At 45.7% G+C, this 20,894-nt stretch overlaps 1 protein-coding gene across 16 annotated transcripts; it reads left to right on the forward strand.

The window, feature by feature from the left end:
* The first annotated feature begins 401 nt into the window (after positions 1-401).
* zgc:162472 (uncharacterized protein LOC553495 homolog) lies at positions 402-20,894 on the forward strand. 16 transcript variants are annotated; one of them, XM_036977613.1, is made up of 27 exons: positions 402-555; positions 1,064-1,295; positions 2,333-3,023; positions 3,615-3,718; positions 3,845-3,910; positions 4,063-4,206; positions 4,384-4,517; positions 4,667-4,761; positions 8,384-8,438; positions 8,623-8,757; positions 8,992-9,231; positions 9,359-9,404; positions 10,049-10,262; positions 10,401-10,516; positions 10,643-11,060; positions 11,518-11,652; positions 12,700-12,736; positions 12,878-14,280; positions 14,429-15,439; positions 15,650-16,633; positions 16,774-17,595; positions 17,696-17,755; positions 17,857-18,110; positions 18,286-18,548; positions 18,712-19,066; positions 19,305-19,641; positions 19,837-20,894. In XM_036977613.1, the coding sequence occupies exons 2-27, from the start codon at positions 1,084-1,086 to the stop codon at positions 19,969-19,971; spliced, it is 8,466 nt and encodes a 2,821-aa protein (XP_036833508.1). In that variant the 5' UTR covers positions 402-555; positions 1,064-1,083; the 3' UTR covers positions 19,972-20,894. The 16 variants fall into 16 exon arrangements, with proteins under 16 accessions (XP_036833508.1, XP_036833509.1, XP_036833510.1 ...); XM_036977614.1 differs by having other exon boundaries at positions 18,715-19,066; positions 19,837-20,438; XM_036977615.1 differs by having other exon boundaries at positions 18,289-18,548; positions 19,837-20,438.

The following is a 20,894-nucleotide window of genomic DNA, read 5'->3' on the forward strand; positions in this document are numbered from 1 at the left end:
TAAATGTAACACAATCCTAGGTTACTATTACCCCAAACTATTTGCACTTTTATCATACAATGGGTTGTGTGACTCACTTGTATTTTTTTGCTGTTGTCAGAATCACTGACATTTAAATGATTTGACTTTTTAATACATATTCATGTGTTAAGTCACAATGTACTTTTTTAGTTTAGTGCCCCTGATTAAGAAATTAAAGTGGGTGAATTTGACTCAAGGTTCCTGCCCAATGATGTGATGACTTATGTGTTTGATATACCTACTTTAAAATCATGTTCTAAATAAAGTACTGCTAGCTAGTATGCATTCAAATAATATTGTGGACCTGTCCCTTTCAATTTTGCAATGTAGAAATAACATGAACACGAGCTGCTGTTCTAACAACCTTTGGCCTTTCAATCACTTAAACTACTATTCCCACAATCCCTTTCACGAATGACACTGACGTCATCGAAAACATCATGGTGGACTCGTGTGTGTGTGCATGGTGCTAGACTTGGATTAAAACGTCGACCATATGGAATATATGTCGAAAAGCTGATCATTAAATACGAGGTTTGTATTTTTATGGATTACGATACGTATTTGGAGAAGTGGCAGTTAGTATTACATTGCTACATTACTTTCCTAGACGTCTAAAGAAAGCGTGACTGCTAGCTAACTGTTAGCAAGTTTACAACTTTTAGCACGCTAATAATGCTCATTCGTCGTTACTACTATGTAAGACATGCTAGCTAACAAAATATAATGAGCTGAAATTGTAATTTATCTCACTTTACGTTTTCTGGTGTATTTCCCTAGCTGACTTACCCGTGGTAGTCAGCTATGGTATGTGACTGACACGTAGCTGACGTTAGCTAGCTGAGTCAGAAGATAAGTGAGCCAGTGAGTGACATTTAGCAGCTGAGCAGACTTCCTACAGCCAACAGATGCATTTAGTAGCTAACTAGCTTATACACAAGCCATTGATGGTCATTTGCCAAATATATAATAAAAGTTCGCTTGCTAGCAACCCTGAGCTCTGATGTGTTTCTTATAGCTAATGTCATCATCCGTGTCATAGCCTCTCTGCAGTAGGAGAGAATGCTTCGCAGATCCAGGATCAGTGTTCGCCCGAACGTCAGGCCAGCAGGCAGAGGGCCAGCACCAGCATCCTCCCAGGACACTCCACCTTCCCAGGAGGCTGCAGTCTCCCAGGCCTCCGAGGACCTTCCCCAGGCAGGGGGCCAGTGCGTGAAGGACACCACCACAACTGCAGTGCTAGAAGCCTCCACAGAGTCCACCACACCCAGAGAGTGAGTGCCAATCGATCAATGGGGAAAGGGGATACCTAGTCAGTTGTACAACTGAATGCCTTCAACTGAAATGTGTCTTCTGCATTTAATTCAACCCCTCTGAATCAGAGAGGTGCAGGGGGCTGCCTTATTCAACATCCAGAATTGAATCAAATGTATTATAGTCACTTTTACAGCTAAATGTGTAAATGCAGAGGTGTGGCTGTCAGTGACTGTTCTGGAGGTTTATAATCTCTCGTAGGAATTCAAATTTTGTTGTAGAATTGAGAACTACTCAAGGTAACATGGGTCGTACACATGGTTTAAACTAGTCTGATGAATTAGGCTGTAATACACTAAATTTGTATATGCAGCCTGAAGCTAATGCCTGCAAAATCGTGTAAATGTTTAATAAAAATAAATTTAAACTTGGTATACCGTGTGGTTTGTCCTTCATTTGCTAAAAATTTGAGACAAAATATCCACATGAAAGTATTGTTTACCAGATTTTGTTTTTTAGTGAGGCAGTAGGTATATGATTTGGCACCAAGGTGAAGTTTGTTTTGTATTGGATCTTTTTTCATTTCGTCAATAGCTTTGAACTAAGCATGCCATGGCAATGAAAATGTTGTATTGTGGAACAATCCACACCTTAATAAAAAAATTTAAAAAATGGAAATCTGAAGAAAAAAATAAATTAAAAAGTCACACAAAAAAGGTCTGGATTGTTTTCCATCCTCCCCTGATTCCGAATATATAACTTATTGTCACAGTCAATACTTTCCTGTGGAGATTTGTCTCACATTTCAAGCAGCTAAAAGACAAACCGCACAGACCACCTGGAGAGTAAGTTTAAATGTAAATGTAGTATACATTCTGGCTCATAAGAAACATTTACACAATTTTGCAGCCATTGGCTTCAGGCTGTATATACATATTAATCAGACTAGGTTTAAACTTGGTTTTGCCCCAACAACCATCCACTGACTGTGGTTCAGTGTTGCTCACGTATTAGCTGATTGTCTGCATTGTCTCTGACCCTTTTGTCTTTGGTATAGGGATGGAAAAGACCCAAATGGCGAGGCTTCCAGCAGCACCCCCTCTGCCGGTCTTCAAAGGAGGAAGCGGTTCTCTGTCATGCCAAACCTTGCCAAACCCCGGGTGGCCGCCACCCCAGCCCTCACCCGCTCCTCCCCCAGGACCCCCAAGTCCCCTGTAAGAGCGGGCACTGAGACTCCAGCTCCAACCCCTGAGGCTCCAGAGGCCCCCAGCCAGACAGATTCTGGACCCCCACAGGGCATGAGATCCCCAAGGCGGAGGCCCTCTGGAGGTAGTAGGCAGGCCAAAGGACAGCCCAAACCCAGGCCACTGTCCCCAGCTTCCCCAGGCCCTACAACAACCTCTCTGGGGAATGTGGCAGTGGAGAACTCATCCTCGTCACAACAGACCCTGCAGGCAGCAGGCAAAGACTGCATCCAATCAGATCTCCTGAAAAAAACACCAATCATTAAAGTTCCATCCACTCCGTTAGAGATGGTCCCATCGTCCTCCCTTCCAGACAAAGAGGGTATCTCAGTGTCAGAGAGAGCTAAGACTCTGGTCGCCAGGTCTGTGTCTGGTGGGCTCACCGGGCTGGCACCAGGGAAGTCCAGGCTTAGCAGGTTCCTGAATGACCCAACAGACCTACAGAGGCTGGCTAAGGCCCGGAAGCTCAGAGAGCTGCTGAGACAGGAGATGAACAAGGAGAAGGTGAGATTGGTTTTAGTCTCACTGGTGATCTTTAGTTCAAAGAATAAAGTGATGCTAGAAAGGTTTTGTATAATTTCAGCCAGTAATTTTGAAAGTAGCGCTCACAAGCCAAAACGGATCCCCAGTAAGTGTGCACAACTGTATTCAACATCATCCATTTACTCTGTTACGTCCTGATGTTATTTTTAAAAATTCATTAGTATTTTACAAATTCCAATTCGTACAATGTTATTAATTTGTATGTGCTTAAGATCCCGTCAATCTATTTTTTGGGCTGGATAATGTAATCTTGTGACGCTAACACCATTATGCATGTTTGATAACACACAATCTGCACAGAATGTAGGATTATTATGTTAAATGCTTCTCTAGGCACTGTCAATGTTTGAAGATACCAAGAACTGCAACGAATTAGCATATCTCATACACTCACACTGATTGTGTTTAGATAGCAGAGGTTCTTCAGTTAAACCAGTTGTTGCTGTCACCAAGAGAAGCTGCTAGATGACAGCAGAGCACAGTGTTTACTGTCATTGTTTAGATGCTTGTCATGCCACTGAATTTTAACATTGTGATGTTTTGAACGTGCAGAAACGGAGCAAAGCCAAGGTGTGTGTGAGCGAATACACACTAGATCCCTCTAAAATGACCATGAGAGATCTCATCTACTACCTGCCTGATACCAACCCCATGACGTAAGCTTACATCTTCAGTGGGTGTGAGTCTTGGGGGGGGGTGTATTTGTTGGGCACAGTCAGTGTAAATCTATGTTCTATTTTAAAGTTTTTTCTGAAGTTCCCTGTGTTGTGTTTTCCTTCCAGGTCTTATCTGGTAGAGGAACAGAGGGAGAATGAGACTGTCCTCCCACTCACCCCACCAAGAGAAGAGTAAGACCATATCATGTTCAAGTTTATTTTCCATTTCTAGAAAATATATATTAGGCAGGCAATAAAGTGTGTGAAATATCATCTCACAATGTAACAACCAAGTGAGCTGTGCTATTTAACCCAATTGAAATGATAATCTTTGTCTTGTACAGGTCACCTGAAAGACCCCCAACACCGGAGGCCCCAGCTGAGATAGCCAGCCAGGGAGATGAAGATGAAGATGAGGATGACGATGGGGTGATGGTCCCGCGGGTGAAGGTGGCAGAAGACGGCTCTCTGATCATCGATGAGGAGAGGTCAGCGATGTCTCTCAGTTTCCTAATTGAAAAGCAATTTTTTGATTTACTTCCTGAATTGACTCACTGATTTGACTGAATTGGACTTCACCCCAATCCTGTTATGTTTGGATGTTACTTAACTTTCTCCCTGTGTGTGTGTGTCCCTTAACTTTCTCCCGTGTGTGTGTGTCCCAGTTTGACGGTGGAGGTCTTGAGGCAGAAAGGGCCCAACCCAGCTGATGATAGAGACCCCATCTTTGAGCGTGGCTCCACAACCACCTACTCGAGCTTCAGGAAGGGGACACACGTTAAGCCCTGGTCCAACAAAGGTCTGTCTGACTACCACTACATGGGTCCAATAGAACTCTACTCTATCCCAATATTTACTTAATCATCAGTTACACCTTAGTTTACCTATGTTTGTGCATGTTGAAACCAAAAGTCCTACTAAAACAAAGTCTTTGTGCTGTTTCTTCAGAGACGGACATGTTCTTCCTGGCCATCAGTATGGTGGGAACAGACTTCTCCATGATTGGACAGCTGTTCCCTCACCGCGGTCGCACCGAGATCAAGGTATCACTGGCATCACCTGTGTAATTTATTATAGTGTTATTCCTGATTTAGCCCCACATAACCTGAATTGTAAAGGCACACACACACACACACTACTGGACTATATTCAAACTGGAAACCATATATCCTGAGGCCTCATTTATTGTAGCTGGGGATTTTAACAAAGCAAATTTGAGAACAAGGCTACCTAAATTCTACCAGCATATTGATTGTGCTACACGCATGGGCAATACCCTCGACCACTGCTACTCTAACTTCCGTGATGCATACAAAGCCCCTCTCTTCGACAAATCCTACCACGACCCCATCTTGCTCCTACCGTCTTATAGGCAGAAACTCAAACAGGATGTACCAGTGACGAGAACCATTCAATGCTGGTCCGACCAATCGGAAACCATGCTTCAAGATTGTTTTTATCACGTGGACTGGAATATGTTTCGGTCAGCCTCAGAGAACAACATTGTCCTATACGCTGACTTGGTGAGTGCGTTTATAAGGAAGTGCATTGGAGATGATGTACCCACTGTGACTATTAAAACCTACCCTAACCAGGAACCGTGGATGGATGGCGGCAGTCGCACAAAACTGAATGCACAAACCACCGCATTTAACCATGGAAAGAGGTCTGGGAATATGACTGAATATAGACAGTAGCTAGGCAATAAAACAAGAGAAATGCCAGTACAGGGACAAGGTGGAGTCACAATTCAATGGCTCAGACACGAGACGTATGTGGCAGAGTCTAAAGGAAATAACAGACTACAAAAAGAAAACCAGCCACGTCACAGACACCGACATCACGTTTCCAGACAAACGAAACCCCTTCTTTGCCCGCTTTGAGGATAATCCAGTGCCACCGTCGCGGCCGCTAACAAGGACTGCTCCCCTTCTCATTCTCTGTGGCTGACGTGAGTAAAACATTTAAACCTTGTTGACCTTCGCAAGGCTGCTGGCCCAGACGGCATCCTTAGCCGTGTCCTCAGAGCATGCGCAGACCTGCTGGCAGGTGTGTTTACGGACATGTTCAATGCTCCCTATTTCAGTCTGTTGTCCCCACATGCTTCAAGATGGCCACCATTGTTCCTGTACCCAAGAAGGCAAAGATGACTGAACGAAATGACTACCGCCCCGTAACACTCCTGTCATCATGAAGTGCTTTAAGAGACTAGTCAAGGATCATATCACCTCCACCTTACCGGCCATCCTGGACCCACTTCAGTTTGCAAACCGCCACTACAGGTCCACAGACGACGCAATCACCATCACACCCATCTGGACAAAAGGAATACCTATGTAAGAATGCTGTTCATTGACTACATTTCAGCCTTCAACACCATAGCACCCTACAAGCTCATCATCAAGCTGGAGGCTTGATGTTCAAGTTTCAGTTTCATTTCAGTTTGTCCGTACAAACTCCCTGTTCACCCACGACTGTGTGGTCATGCACGCCTCCAACTCAATCATCAAGTTTGCAGACGACACAACAGTAGTGGGCTTGATTACCAATAACGACGAGGCGGCCTACAGGGAGGAGGTGAGGACTTCAGGAAACCGCAGAGAGAGCACCCTCCTATCCACATCGAAGGGACAGCAGTGGAGAAGGTGGAAAGTTTTAAGTTCCTCTGCGTACGGACAAACTGAAATGGTCCACCCACACAGACAGTGTGGTGAAGAAGGCGCTATAGCGCCTCTTCAACCTCAGGAGGCTGAAGAAATTTGGCTTGTCACCCAAAACCCTGACAAACTTTGACAGATGCACAATCGAGAGCATCCTGTCGGGCTGTATCACAGCCTGGTACGGCAACTTCACCTCCCTCAACCGTAAGGCTCTCCAGAGGGTAGTGAGGTCTGCACAACACATCACTGGGGGCAAACTACCTGCCCTCCAGGACACCTACACACCACCCGATGTCACAGGAAGTTCAAAAAGATCAAGGACATCAACCTCCCGAGCCACTGCCTGTTCACACTGCTACCATCCAGAAGGCGAGGTCAGTACAGGTGGATCAATGCTGGGACCGAGAGACTGAAAAACAGCTTCTGTCTCAAGGCCATCAGACTGTTAAACAGCCATCACTAACATAGAGAGGTGTGCATATTCTCATTCACTCCTTTAGATTTGTGTGTAATAGGTAGTTGTTGGGGTATTGTTAGATATTACTGCACTGTCGGAACTAGAAGCCCAAGCATTTCGCTACACTCGCATTAACATCTGCTATCCATGTGTATGTTACACTTAAGATTTGATACCATTCAAAAGTTTGGGGTCACTTAGAAATGTCCTTGTTTTCCATGAAAATATACATGAAATAAGATGCAAAGTGAATAGGATATATAGTAAAGACGTTGACAAGGTTATAAATAATGATTTTTAATTGAAATAATAATTGTGTCCTTGTCACTTTGCTTTCGTCAAAGAATTTTCCATTTGCAGCAATTATAGCCTTGCAGACCTTTGGCATTGTAGTTGTGAATTTGTTGAGGTAATCTGAAGAGATTTCACCCCATGCTTCCTGAAGCACCTCCCACAAGTTGTTTTGGCTTGATGGGCACGTCTTACGGTCTTACGGTCAAGCTGCTCCCACAACAGCTCCAATAGGGCTGAGATCCGGTGACTGCTGGCCACTCCATTATAGACAGAATACCAGCTGACTGCTTCTTCCTTAAATAGTTATTGCATAGTTTGGAGCTGTGCTTTCGGTCATTGACCTGTTGTTGTAGGAGGAAATTGGCTCCAATTAAGTGCCGTCCACAGTGTATGGCATGGCGTTGCAAAATGGAGTGATAGCCTTCCTTCTTCAAGATCCCTTTTATCCTGTACAAATCTTGCACTTTACCACCACCAAAGCACCCCCAGACCATCACATTGCCTCCACTATGCTTGACAGATGGCGTCAAGCACTCCTCCAGCATCTTTCAATTTTTAGCTACACATCAGTCAGAGCGCAGTCAGTCTGATGATAGAATGCCCATTCGTGAATTCTCATCTGAGTGGAGAAGTGCAACTGAAGCATAAGATTTGTCTGATGCCGAGCAGAAATTACAATAAGGAGCATTTTAGGTCTGCGTTTACAAAATGCAGAAAGATATTTATTTTTCCCTGCGGGAAATTCTGCGTTAAAGTTTAACTTGGTCGTTATAAGTAAGTGGCTGAATAATTAAGGTAACAGGGCATCATATTGTGTTAGCTTTCTGCCTTGTTTAAGAAGTGAAATCCCTTTGGATGAGTTATTTGTATTGCTCTCTCTGCTACCCCCCCCCCCCCCCCCCCCCCCTTCTCTGAGCAGAGCAAGCAGGCTTGTTGCCCGAGCGACTTCATTTGCGCTCGTTAGCATATTTAGCTAGCAGCCTCCATGGAAATTCGCCATTACTTGCACTCATTTTGTTAGCATTCCGGTTAATGGATGCCCAATGGGCTTTTCTTTTGTGTGTTTTTTTCACCCTCTTGTGTACTAAGTTGCTAATACCATAAAACCCAGGATGAGAAGGACGATAATGAAGATATGAAGGTCTGTTACCGCCCAACCCTAAATATTGTAGATCGGGGCTGTAGCACTATACAACTGCACTAGGTTGTGTTACTGCCGGTTTGTAATTTTGTCTCCTGTTTTTTGTCTTTCAGAACAAGTTCAAGAAAGAGGAGAGAGCAAACAGCTGGAGGATAGACAAGGCCTTCAGTAAGTTTTGAAAAAATTATCAGAAGGAATTTACCGTTAGACGTGATTCGGGAATCCAATTCATCTTGGTCTTTTCTCTGTTCTGACTGCACTGTTGGAGCTAGGAACACAAGCATTTCGCTACAGCCTCAATAACATCTGCTATATATGTGTATCTAACCAACAAAAATTTGATTTGATTTAGAGGAGAAACGCAGGCTGGACCATGAGTTCTTCACTAGTCTCCTGGAGAAGATCTTGGCTGCAGAGGCAAAGAGGAACAAAAATAACAAGTCCCCCACAGAGAAGATACGGATCAAGAAAAAAATCAAACAGAAAGGTAACTAAGATACATTTCCTTGTTTACTACCTATTTGGTCATGTCGGGAGTTCCACCACAAAGTCAATGCCTGGAATTCTCAGTATGGCATCTCTCACCTATGTAATCTGGTGAAATTGTTGTGATTTCTTGAACATTATTCATAGTTTAAAGGTAGTAATGTCTTCAGCCCACGCATTATCCGTCCTTGCTCCCTGTATGAGTCTCAATATCTCTGCTCTCACTGTCCATCAGAAAAGAAAGCAGCGAAGCAGCTGAGCGACGTAGAGGAGGAGGGGTTAGACGCGGAGATGGACACAGAGGAGGTGGAGGGAGAGAAGGAGAACGAGAACGTCTCTAACGAAGGGACCACGCTTTCTTCCGCTCCCACCCCTAAGAGAAAACGCAAAAGTAGGGATGGTGGAGGAGAGTCCTCTCCTGAAGAAGCAAAGGATGGAAAGAAAAAGAAGATTGACCTAATAACAAGTGATCAAGGTGCGGTAGAACTTCCACGACTTCAGTGGTGCTTTTCACAGTAGCCATATAACAAAGTGAAAATATACAAAATCTAGTAACTCATTATTTATCTTACTTACTGCCGTTGTTTCCTCTGCTTCCTCAGAAGAGGCTGGTGTACCTGAAGATTCTGAGGCAGGGCCTCCAGAGAGGTAACACTTGCAGTTTGTAAATGTCAACTATTTTGTTCTTTACATTAAGAGAAAAAGTGTCAAGTGCTGAAATAATTTTTAGACTTCATATTCATCATCTCCAGCACCACCCCAACATCAACATACACTATACATACAAAATTATGTGAACACCCTTTCAAATGAGGGATTTTGGCTATTTCAGCCACACCAGTTGCTGACAGGTGTCAAATGGAGCACACAGCCATGCAATCTCCACAGACAAACATTAGCAGTTAAATGGCCTTACTGAAGAGCTCAGTGACTTTCAACGTGGCACCGTCATAGGATGCCACCTTTCCAACAAGTCAGTTTGTCAAATGTATGCCCTGCTATAGCTGCCCCAGTCAACTGTAAGTGCTGTTATTGTGAAGTGGAAACGTTTAGGAGCAACAGTGGCTCAGCCGCGTAGTGGTAGGCGACAAGCTCACAGAACGGGACCCCTGAAGCGCGTAAAAATCGTCTGTCCTTGGTTGCAACACTACCGAGTTCCAAACTGCCTCTGGAAGCAATGTCAGCACAAGAATTGCTCGTCGGGAGCTTTAAGAATTTCTATGTGAATTTGGTCAGGTCGCCCAAAATATTACATCTTGTAGGTTTAATAATTATGATGCATTTTTTATTAGTTCAAAGCAGGCAGAAGGGCCTGTGGAAGCAGCCAAGGGACCTGTGGTGATCAAACCAGCCCAGTTGTCCCGTGGCCGATCCCAGAGACCTCTTCCTAACCTGGGTAGGAAGTGGGGCCAGAGGGGCCCCGAGCCCAATACCAAGCCTAACGTTAAAGATGGGGCCACACCTACAGAGGAGGAGAACACTGAAGAAGGGCTGTCTGAAGAACAGGTAGGTCTTTGTCCTGTGACAAATTAATCGTAAATGTTTGTAACATTCTATAAACCCTAAGACTGTTGTCTGAACCTCAGTAGCTGAAAAGTAGTTGAGTGTCTGTGTGGTCCAACCTCTACCTTAACTTACTTCCAGGTAGATGAAGATGCTTCCCCTTCAGTCAGTCAAAAGGAGAAGAAGAAAGCTGGTAAACTCTCTTCATCTGAGGGAGAGGAGGAAGAAGCCAACGATAAACCCATCAAACCCACCAGGTACACACGCACACTGATCCTACATAACTGAAGAGGGCCACAGCCACAGGTGGCAGTAAAACTGATCCTACATAACTGAAGAGGGCCACAGATGGCAGTAAAACTAACTATGTTAATGTATTTCAGGTATGGCAGAATACCCAAAAAGACACAGCTCTTGAATTACCCTGCAAAGGAGGATGGGGACTCGCCCTCAGACTCTGCCCCCACTCCCGCCTCAGACGGATCCCCCTCCACCATGCCCAAATCCAAACCAGCTACCAGGAGGGCCAAAATCAAACCTGGCCCAGCCCTGCCAGGTAGGATGGGCCAATCAACTGCTAGGAAATCCAAGCTGGTCACCCTCAGGGCATCCCAGTCTGAAGATGAGGATGAAGATGAGGAAGAAGGAGCATGGAGAGAGGAGCCGCAGGCCGAGGAGGACACCCACAATCCCACAAGCCCAGAGGAGGAGAATCAGGCACCTGCGTTCATCCCCATGAGCCTTCGCTCGCCACAACCTGTCGCCACAGAGGTTGAGGAGACCATGGAGGAGGTGAAAGGGGTGACACACTTACCATTTTCACACTACTGAGCTTAGCTGTAATGCACTGGCCTGGTTACACAGCCCCTTTAATTTCTCCACCATAATTGCACCATAGTTGCAAAAAAGGATCCATGTGTAAAGAACAAATCTGAGCCACTATGGAATGGGTTGGATCAATGCTTTGAAAAAGGATATTCTACTGTCCCGGAGATCTAGATCCTACGTAATGGATCTATTTGGATTTATTTTTAGGTTATTTTATTATTATTTTATCCATTCACAGTTTCATCCCATTGGTTTACCCATTTAATTCACTCTCCGACTTGCTATTCACAAAGGGGCTTTAGTTGTCCTACATGTTGGAAACACAGCACAACCGACCCTGTGTATGTCTTTTTATTCATTTATTTATCATGCATGGTTTTTCTATCCTGTAACCTCCCTTCCATCCTGTCATCCTCTCCCCCGCTCACAGCTCGATATCTCCGTCAACGTGCCTGATGTCCTGGGTATTTCCCATGATGCATTCTGCCCTGACTCGTCATGCGAGCGGGCACAGGGTGGTGAAATGGGCACAGTGCCCTGTGAACATCAGTTGGACCTGTTAGTAGTAAGTCATCATGTGCCCTCATGTGCCCTGTCCTGTTTGTCCTGTCTGTCTACCATCCCTCCTTCATCCATGTTTTTGACCAACATTTTGTCATCAATAGCTAGGTTTCCATCCAATTAGTGACAGATTTTCAGGTGAAAATTCTCAAATCTGCATAAAAAAAATATATAAGCATTTTCCTACCAGAGATGTTTCAATCAAACAGACTTATTGCGGATACAAGGCTGTGTGTGATGACGTAGTGCACATAAAAATAACTTTTTAAGGTTAAATTCCCAAGTACCCGGGGGGGGGGGGAACAAGTAAAATGGGTTTACATCGCCTTTTCAACTCTACTGATGGTTCAGTCGCAAAAAAAAATAGAGTTATATACCAACTGTGCCCACTCTAGTCTTGTCACAAGCGCTCCAGCCAACAGCTCGCGGATACAGTGTGGGTCGCCTCTCACCATTATGGGATTTTAGGGGATTTTTATTTGTCAAAACGGCAGCCAAGCATCGATCATCATGTCACCAGAATAAATCCCTCGATATTTATGGGAAAGGAGCATCAAACTCATCACTGTGCACTTTCACCACCCTGTGAAGTTTATTTCATCTGTAGCCTAATAAACTGCATGCTTGGTAATGGGAGGACCACACATCATCGCGTGACTCAAGTTTACTACCTTCTGATGGTTATTATAATATTATTTGCGCATTAAGGCGGTTCTCACCGCCATTTCTCACAAAATACATTTTCCAGACACTAAAAGATGTCGAACGAACGAATTGTCAACATTTCTGAAATTGTACCAGTATTTACTGTTTCCATCGGTCCATTCGTGTCTTTTTTCATGTGTCAGGCAATTCATCCGTATTAAATGGTTGGATAGAAATCTGGTTATAGTTTCACATTTGAGATTCAGTATATAGCACCTTTCAGAAGTTCTCGGTGTTAAATTGAGATCACTGGGTCAAGCATCCAATTGGGTCAAGCACGGCTGCTGTTTTGCTCCAGATTCTGTCTATGTTATGAGGACTAATGTTTTTGTTTTCTTCGTTCTAGGACGTGATAGACTTCCTGTCTCCAGATAACACGGAAGGTAGGTTGGTCCTTTCAAGAGCTGATATCTATTGTATTCTCTTAAGTAAAAAAATATATACAAAATATAAACGTTCTCCCTCATACCACTAACTATTGAATGTTCAACTGTTTCTCTTCTCCTCTCCCCTCTGTGTTCCAGTATCTGAGGAGAGCTACAACGAGGCAGCTAGAACCCTTCTGGCCATCGGCAACCTCACCCACCTGTCTCAGGCGGCTGAGGCCTTCACTGCCGGAGCAGATGATATCATCACGGAAGAACGTTCCAATGAGGACCAACTGTACCAGATGACACCACAGCCCACTGACCAATCACAAACTAGCACCATTCCTTCTGAATCCTTTAGGGTCACTGAGGCATCACGAATCGCTGAGGATTCTGTACCTGTTGCCTCGTCAACAACAGCCTCTGTCCCTGTCACCACGACAACAGCCTCTATCCCAGGCTCCAAAATAACAGCCTGTGTCATAATTACCATGGCAACAGCCTCAGTCCCAGTCACCACGACAACATCTTCTCCTCCAGTCACCTTGACAACAACGGCATCTGTCCCAGTGCCTCAGAGCAGTGATACGCCCACTCTAGAAACTCCACCCATAGAGGAGGGGCCTCTCAGACAGATGGAGGGGACTGATATTGGACACGCCTCCAAGATGGAATCAGGTTCTGAAGTGTCAGAGGGCTCAGAGCAACAGACAACCTCACAGAGCAGGAGGAGCCACTTCCCTAAGGTCAAACCCAACCTGGGACGGGCTGCCAGGACCACACAACCCAAACAGACGACCACCACACTGTCAGAATCACCACAGACTACCACCACACTCTCTGAACCACCACTTGAGCCTATGCTGAATATCACCACAACCTCAGAACCACAGCCTACCATGCATATCACCACAGAACCACCACTGCCTACTGAGAGTATTAACACAGAGTCAGAAACACAGCCCAAACAGAGAACTACCACACACTCAAAACCACAAACCACCACCACACACTCCAAGCACCAGCCCACCACAAATATTATCCCACACTCAGAACCACTGCCCATTCAGAAAACCAGAATAGCGTATTCAAAATCACAGCCTACATTGAATACCACCACAAACACACTCTCAAAACAACAATCTACACAGAGTACCACCAAACTCTCACAACCACAGCCCACCCCGAGCCTTGATCAGCCAAGTCCAGTTACATTCATGCCCATAGTCCCAGAGTCACCTCTGACGTCATCAGAAGAGGTGAAAGGTCACGATGGCCGTAAGGGAAATACTTCCCTCAGTGCTGGAGGGTCCCAGTCAGGGACATCAGACTCAGACCAGCCCAAACAGACAGGTCCTCTAACCCGTAGGGCCCGTTTACCTAAACCCAAACCCAACTTGGGTCTCACCGCCAAAGCCGCTACGCGCTCTGCAGTCCAGGTACCAGAAAGCAGGCCAAGCCCTGAAGTCCAGACACCAGAGGAAGCTGATGAGGTTCCCATGGAAATACAACAGATCCACCAAGTCGTCCCCCTTTGTGACATCATCGATACTACCCAGGTAAGGCTTTTATAAATATCAGCTATTGGTTTAGCCTAAATGCTATTTATAATTTAATGTGTTCCAACAAATATGTCTGATTGTGTTACAGTTGCATTACGTGTGTGTGTGTGTGTGTGTGTGTGTGTGTGTGTGATTTTATTCATAGGAGGAAATACAACAGATTCACCAAGTCATCCCTCATCCACCCATAGAGGGGCCTCTCAAACAGAGGGAGGGGACTGATATTGGACACGCGTCTCAGGTGGAATCAGGTTCTGAAGTGTCAGAGGACTCAGAGCAACAGACAACCTCACAGACCAGGAGCCACTTCCCTAAGGTCAAACCCAATCTGGGATGGGCTGCCAGGACCACACAACCCAAACAGACTACCACCACACTGTCAGAACCACCACTAGATTCTATGCTGAATATCATCACAACCTCAGAACCACAGCCTTCCATGATTATCACCATAGAGCCACCACTGCCTACTGAGAGTATTAACACAGAGTCAGAAACACAGCCCAAACAGAGAACTACCACACACTCAAAATCACAACCCACCACAAATATCATCCCACACTCAGGACCACAGCCCAGTCAGAGAACCAGAGTAGCGCATTCAAAACCACAGCCTACATTGAATACCACCACACAGTCAGAACCACTCCAGCCCACACTAAATTCCACCACAAACACACTCTCAAAACAACAATCAACACAGAGTACCAGCAAACTCTCACAACCACATCCCACCTCAAGCCTTGAGCAGCCAGGTCCAGTTACACTCAGACCCAGAGTCCTAGGGTCACCTCTGAGGTCATCAGGAGAGGTGAAAGGTCACGATTGCTTCAAGGAAAATACTTCCTCTTCCCTCAGTGCTGGAGGGTCCCAGTCAGGGACATCAGACTCAGACCAGCCCAAACAGACAGGTCCCCCAACCCGCAGGGCCCGTTTACCTAAACCCAAACCCAACTTGGGTTGCACCGCCAAAGCCGCTACATGCTCTGTAGTCCAGGTACCAGATGTGGCTTCCAGACCCAAATCTGACGTCCAGAGACTAGATACTGGACCCTGCCCTAAAGTCCAGACACCAGAGGAAGCTGATGAGGTTCCCATGGAAATACAACAGATCCACCAAGTCGTCCCCCTTTCTGACATCATCGATACTACCCAGGTAAGGCTTTTATAAATATCAGCTATTGGTTTAGCCTAAATGCTATTTATAATTTAATGTGTTCCAACAAATATGTCTGATTGTGTTACAGTTGCATTACGTGTGTGTGTGTGTGTGTGTGTGTGTGTGTGTGTGTGTGTGTGTGTGTGTGTGTGTGTGTGTGTGTGTGTGTGTGTGTGTGTGTGTGTGTGTGTGTGATTTTATTCATAGGAGGAAATACAACAGATTCACCAAGTCATCCTTTATCCACCCATAGAGGAGGGGCCTCTCAGACAGAGGGAGGGGACTGATATTGGACACGCCTCTCAGGTGGAATCAGGTTCTGAAGTGTCAGAGGGCTCAGAGCAACATACAACCTCACAGAGCAGGAGGAGCCACTTCCCTAAGGTCAAACCCAACCTGGGACGGGCTGCCAGGACCACACAACCCAAACAGACGACCACTACACTGTCAGAACCAACACAGACTACCACCACACTGTCAGAACCACCACTAGATTCTATGCTGAATATCACCACAACCTCAGAACCACAGCCTTCCATGATTATCACCATAGAGCCACCACTGCCTACTGAGAGTATTAACACAGAGTCAGAAACACAGCCCAAACAGAGAACTACCACACACTCAAAATCACAACCCACCACAAATATCATCCCACACTCAGGACCACAGCCCAGTCAGAGAACCAGAGTAGCGCATTCAAAACCACAGCCTACATTGAATACCACCACACAGTCAGAACCACTCCAGCCCACACTAAATTCCACCACAAACACACTCTCAAAACCACAATCAACAGAGAGTACCACCATACTCTCACAACCACAGCCCACCTCAAGCCTTGAGCAGCCAGGTCTCAGACCCATAGTCCCAGAGTCACCTCTGAGGTCATCAGAAGATGGCCGTAAGGGAAATACTTCCTCTTCCCTCAGTGCTGGAGGGTCCCAGTCAGGGACATCAGACTCAGACCAGCCCAAACAGACAGGTCCTCTAACCCGTAGGGCCCGTTTACCTAAACCCAAACCCAACTTGGGTTGCACCACCAAAGCCACTACACGCTCTGCAGTCCAGGTACCAGAAAGCAGCCCAAGCCCTGAAGTCCAGACACCAGAGGAAGCTGATGAGGTTCCCATTGAAATACAACAGATCCACCAAGTCTTCCCCCTTTGTGACATCATCGATACTACCCAGGTAAGGCTTTTATAAATTTCAGCTATTGGTTTAGCCTAAATGCTATTTATAATTTAATGTGTTTAACAAAGATGTCTGATTGTGTTGCAGTTGCATTACCACAGTGTGTTTTTAAAGGGTGTGTATGATTTTATTCATAGGAGGAAATACAACAGATTCACCAAGTCATCCCTCATCCACCCATAGAGGGGCCTCTCAGACAGAGGGAGGGGACTGATATTGGACACGCCTCTCAGGTAGAATCAGGTTCTGAAGTGTCAGAGGGCTCAGAGCAACAGACAACCTCACAGACCAGGAGGAGCCACTTCCCTAAGGTCAAACCCAACCTGGGACGGGCTGCTAGGACCACACAAACCAAACACCAACAGACTACCACCACACTGTCAGAACCACCACAGACTACCACCACACTCTCAGAACCACAGCCCATTCAGAGAACCAGAGTAGCGCATTCAAAACCACAGCCTGCATTGAATACCACCACACAGTCAGAACCACTCCAGCCCACACTAAATTCCACCACAAACACACTCTCAAAACAACAATCCACACAGAATACCACCATACTCTCACAACCACAGCCCACCTCAAGCCTTGAGCAGCCAGGTCCAGTTACACTCACACCCATAGTCTCAGAGTCACCTCTGACGTCATCAGAAGAGGTGAAAGGTCACGATGGCCGTAAGGGAAATACTTCCCTCAGTGCTGGAGGGTCCCAGTCAGGGACATCAGACTCAGACCAGCCCAAACAGACAGGTCCTCTAACCCGTAGGGCCCGTTTACCTAAACCCAAACCCAACTTGGGTCTCACCGCCAGAGCCGCTACGCGCTTTGCAGTCCAGGTACCAGAAAGCAGGCCAAGCCCTGAAATCCAGACACCAGAGGAAGCTGTTGAGGTTCCCATGGAAATCCCACAGATCCACCAAGTCTCCCCCCTTTGTGACATCATCGATACGACCCAGGTAAGGCTAGTATAAATGTCAGCTATTGGTTTAGCCGGTTGCATTACCCCAATGTGTTTTTAAAGTCTCGGATCTGTGTGTGTGGTGTTTGTATTCATAGGAGGAAATGGAACAGATTCACCAAGTCATCCCTCTTACTGACGTCATTGATTCTACCCAGGTAATTCATTGTATTCCTACCCGAAGATGTCTGGTTGCGTGTAGAAATGTGCTCCTAAGATATGCATCTCATCTGTGTGTGTCCGACGTTAATATTCACAGGGCGATATGTCTGTCTTTACGGAGGGAAGCATTTTCTCGCAACAAAGTGATGCTGTCTTCATACAGCACTCAGAAACGTCTGTGTCGACTGCTCCGTTGGACCAGGCCCAGTCAGACCCGGATGAGCCTATATTCATCCTCTCCCTGACTGAAATCCCAGTGCTCCCCACAGGGGAGGAGAGTGGCTGCACATCCCAGACCCTCTCTGAGCCTTTCCTTTTTCTACCAGACGCAGGCGCTCAACTGCAGCAGAGGTTAGTGCCTGTCAGTCATCACTAACCCCTTTTCCACTCAGCCCCCCCCACAAATGCAATTTATCTCCCAAATGAATGTACATTTTCTCCTCTCTCCCCCTCATTCTTTCTCTCTTTCGTCCTTCTTTTGTGCACTCTGTCCCTTCACCTTGCATATCCTTCTCCTCTCCTTCAGCAGTGATATTGTTGCCCCCGGAGGTGGTTTGGAGAAAGGGAATGCTGGTGTCCTCTGTGAAGTCCCTGAGCCTATGTCAGTGGATGAGGTCCTTCCTCAACCCTCATACACCAGTATCAAGGAAGTGGAGTCTGGCTCCACGGCGGGTCCAGTAGGTGTGTGTGCCTCGGCCAAACCCTCAGAAGACTCCATGGCTGATGCAGAGACTAGTGAGGACACGCATCCTCCTAAGAAGAGGAAAGCGCCAGAGAGAGACAGGAGAGGTGGGCACAGAGTACACCGTAGTGCATCTAATACAATGTGTAGAACACTTACTCTCCATCGTCTGTTTGTTCGTTCATTCAATTCGATTCCGTTCATTTATCCGTCCATCCATTTTATTGTGTAAAATTCTCCTAATATAATTCTGTCTCTGCTTGTGCGAAGTAGACAAACTGCAGGTGAGACCTAACACTGCAGTAAGGAAACAGACCAGTTGTTCGGCCCCTGCCAAGGAGGCTGTGTCACCCATTACCCCAGACCAGACACCCTCTTTGACCACTACCACCCTAGACACTTACCACCCCACTGCCTCCAGTCCCCTGGCCCAGCCAGGCCCCTCCGTCACGGGAACTGCATCACGACAGGGGGTGGCTGATGAGCCACAGCAGGGGACTGTGGGCTGTTTCGATCGTACAGAGACCGAGCACAAGCCGACTGGAGGGGAGGACAATAGTTCAGGGGCGGAGTCTCAGGCTGCCCGTCAAATTACACCGCTGGCTATGAGTGGCCCCTTGAGCAGGTGATTTATCTGAAAAGCATTCGTTCTTATACCTGTCACTCTCTATCTCCCCCTGTTTGTACTATCTATTAGTTATGAACTCCTCAATTAAAGATTAAGTCGTTAGTAGCTCAAAGGACCTGCTGTTGTATTATAGTTAATTGACAGGACACATTCCATTGTCTTCCATTGATTCGATTGATTAGGAGTGTTAATAATTATTGATTTTAAATCTTTTGTATGTTCCTTCCCCCTACAGGCCTGGTAGGAGACCCAGAGGATTCCTGTCTTTCATGTCCAATAAGAACACCTCCCCTGTAGCTGCCCCCCCCCGAGGTACCAGAGCAGCCGCTCGGAGGCCCCAGGTCAACACCACCCGCCCAGGGGGGAAACGGGCTGCTCCTGCACCTTCCACCACAACCAGAACCATGCCTTCACCTTCCATAATGCATTACACCACCACCCCCACTAGGGCCACCAGAACCACCACTAAGCCAGATTTTTCCGCCAGGGTGACTCAGGAAAAACCCTCTGATGCCCTGGCCTTACACTCAGACCCACAGCCCAGTACTTCCCTGTGTACTACAGATACTGAGGTAAAGAGATGGACAACATCTGGTGATACAGTATTTTACCTATGAACTTTGCAAAAAAACAAAAAAAACATTAACCTACTGTTGTGGGTATGATCTTGTATTTTTTTTTGTTTTAAATGATGAGAAACAGAACCCTCATTGTACTCCTGTCCCTCTCTCTCTCGCTCTCTCTCCCTCCCCATCTCTCTCCACCAGTCCTTTCAGGTGCCAGCCGCCCAGCCCAGTGCGTCTCCCTGTGTGGACAGTGGTTCAGCAGACGAGGAACCCATCAACGTGTCCCAGTACTTCTTCAGTGACATCTTCACCGAGGTCGAGGAGAATGAGGGATGAGAGACGGAGGAAGGGAAAGGAGATCAAAAAGGCACTCTTTGACTCTTTGTTTGAATCAAACTGGAGAACAAAATGTTAAATACTTAAGAAAACATGTTTTTGTATCTACCACTGAAATTACGTTTCTGCTTGCTTGTGTTTATGTGAACAAGGTTTCATGCTTGCAGCGAACAGATTTGGTCACAAGATGGCAACAGTGAAACCAAACTAGGGATAATTCCTCTTCAAATTTTGGGGGGGACCAAACTGGCGCGCCTTTAAGCTACTTTCCTATATTGAACGATTACGTTTTTTTGGCTCTTTTACCCCAATCATATTATCTAGCCTATTGAGTAATCTATTCATTCTAATTACATATTTATATTTATTTGGTTTACATTTTTTCAAACCACACCAAGCCAGACATTCATGATAATTTCCCTCTATCGGCAAGAAGGAGAATACTTGAAATCAGTGTCAACTCACTCTACTACAGGGACTTTCACATTCAAATTTGTGTTCTTATTTTAAAATTGTTTACATAGGTAGCCATTGTCTAAACATGAGCATTGTGTGTGTATATATGTTTATTATAATTTAGATCAGATATATTGGAGGGGTATGTACCCTTAACATTTACTTTGGTTTTTCACTCTTCATGCATGAACAAGACCCAGCTTTGCAGCTTGAGGGACAGCACAGCAATGTCTCTTTATTTCATGCTCGCTGAAGATACAGGAAATATAATTTAAAACGGCGCTGGAACAGAATCCTCTAGTTTAATCCATGTACAGTGACAAACTCACAGAAACAGTGCACAGATCATGAGTTCAATTTCAGTTCTCAATTATTGATTATGTTCTGCAGCCACTGTTGGTTCAAACTAACATAGCTGTTCTGTAGCTCATGTAAAATATGTTAATAAAGTTTTATATGTTAATGTC

This window comes from Oncorhynchus mykiss, chromosome 5, assembly GCF_013265735.2.
Source record: "Oncorhynchus mykiss isolate Arlee chromosome 5, USDA_OmykA_1.1, whole genome shotgun sequence".
NCBI classification, from domain to species: Eukaryota; Metazoa; Chordata; class Actinopteri; order Salmoniformes; family Salmonidae; genus Oncorhynchus; species Oncorhynchus mykiss.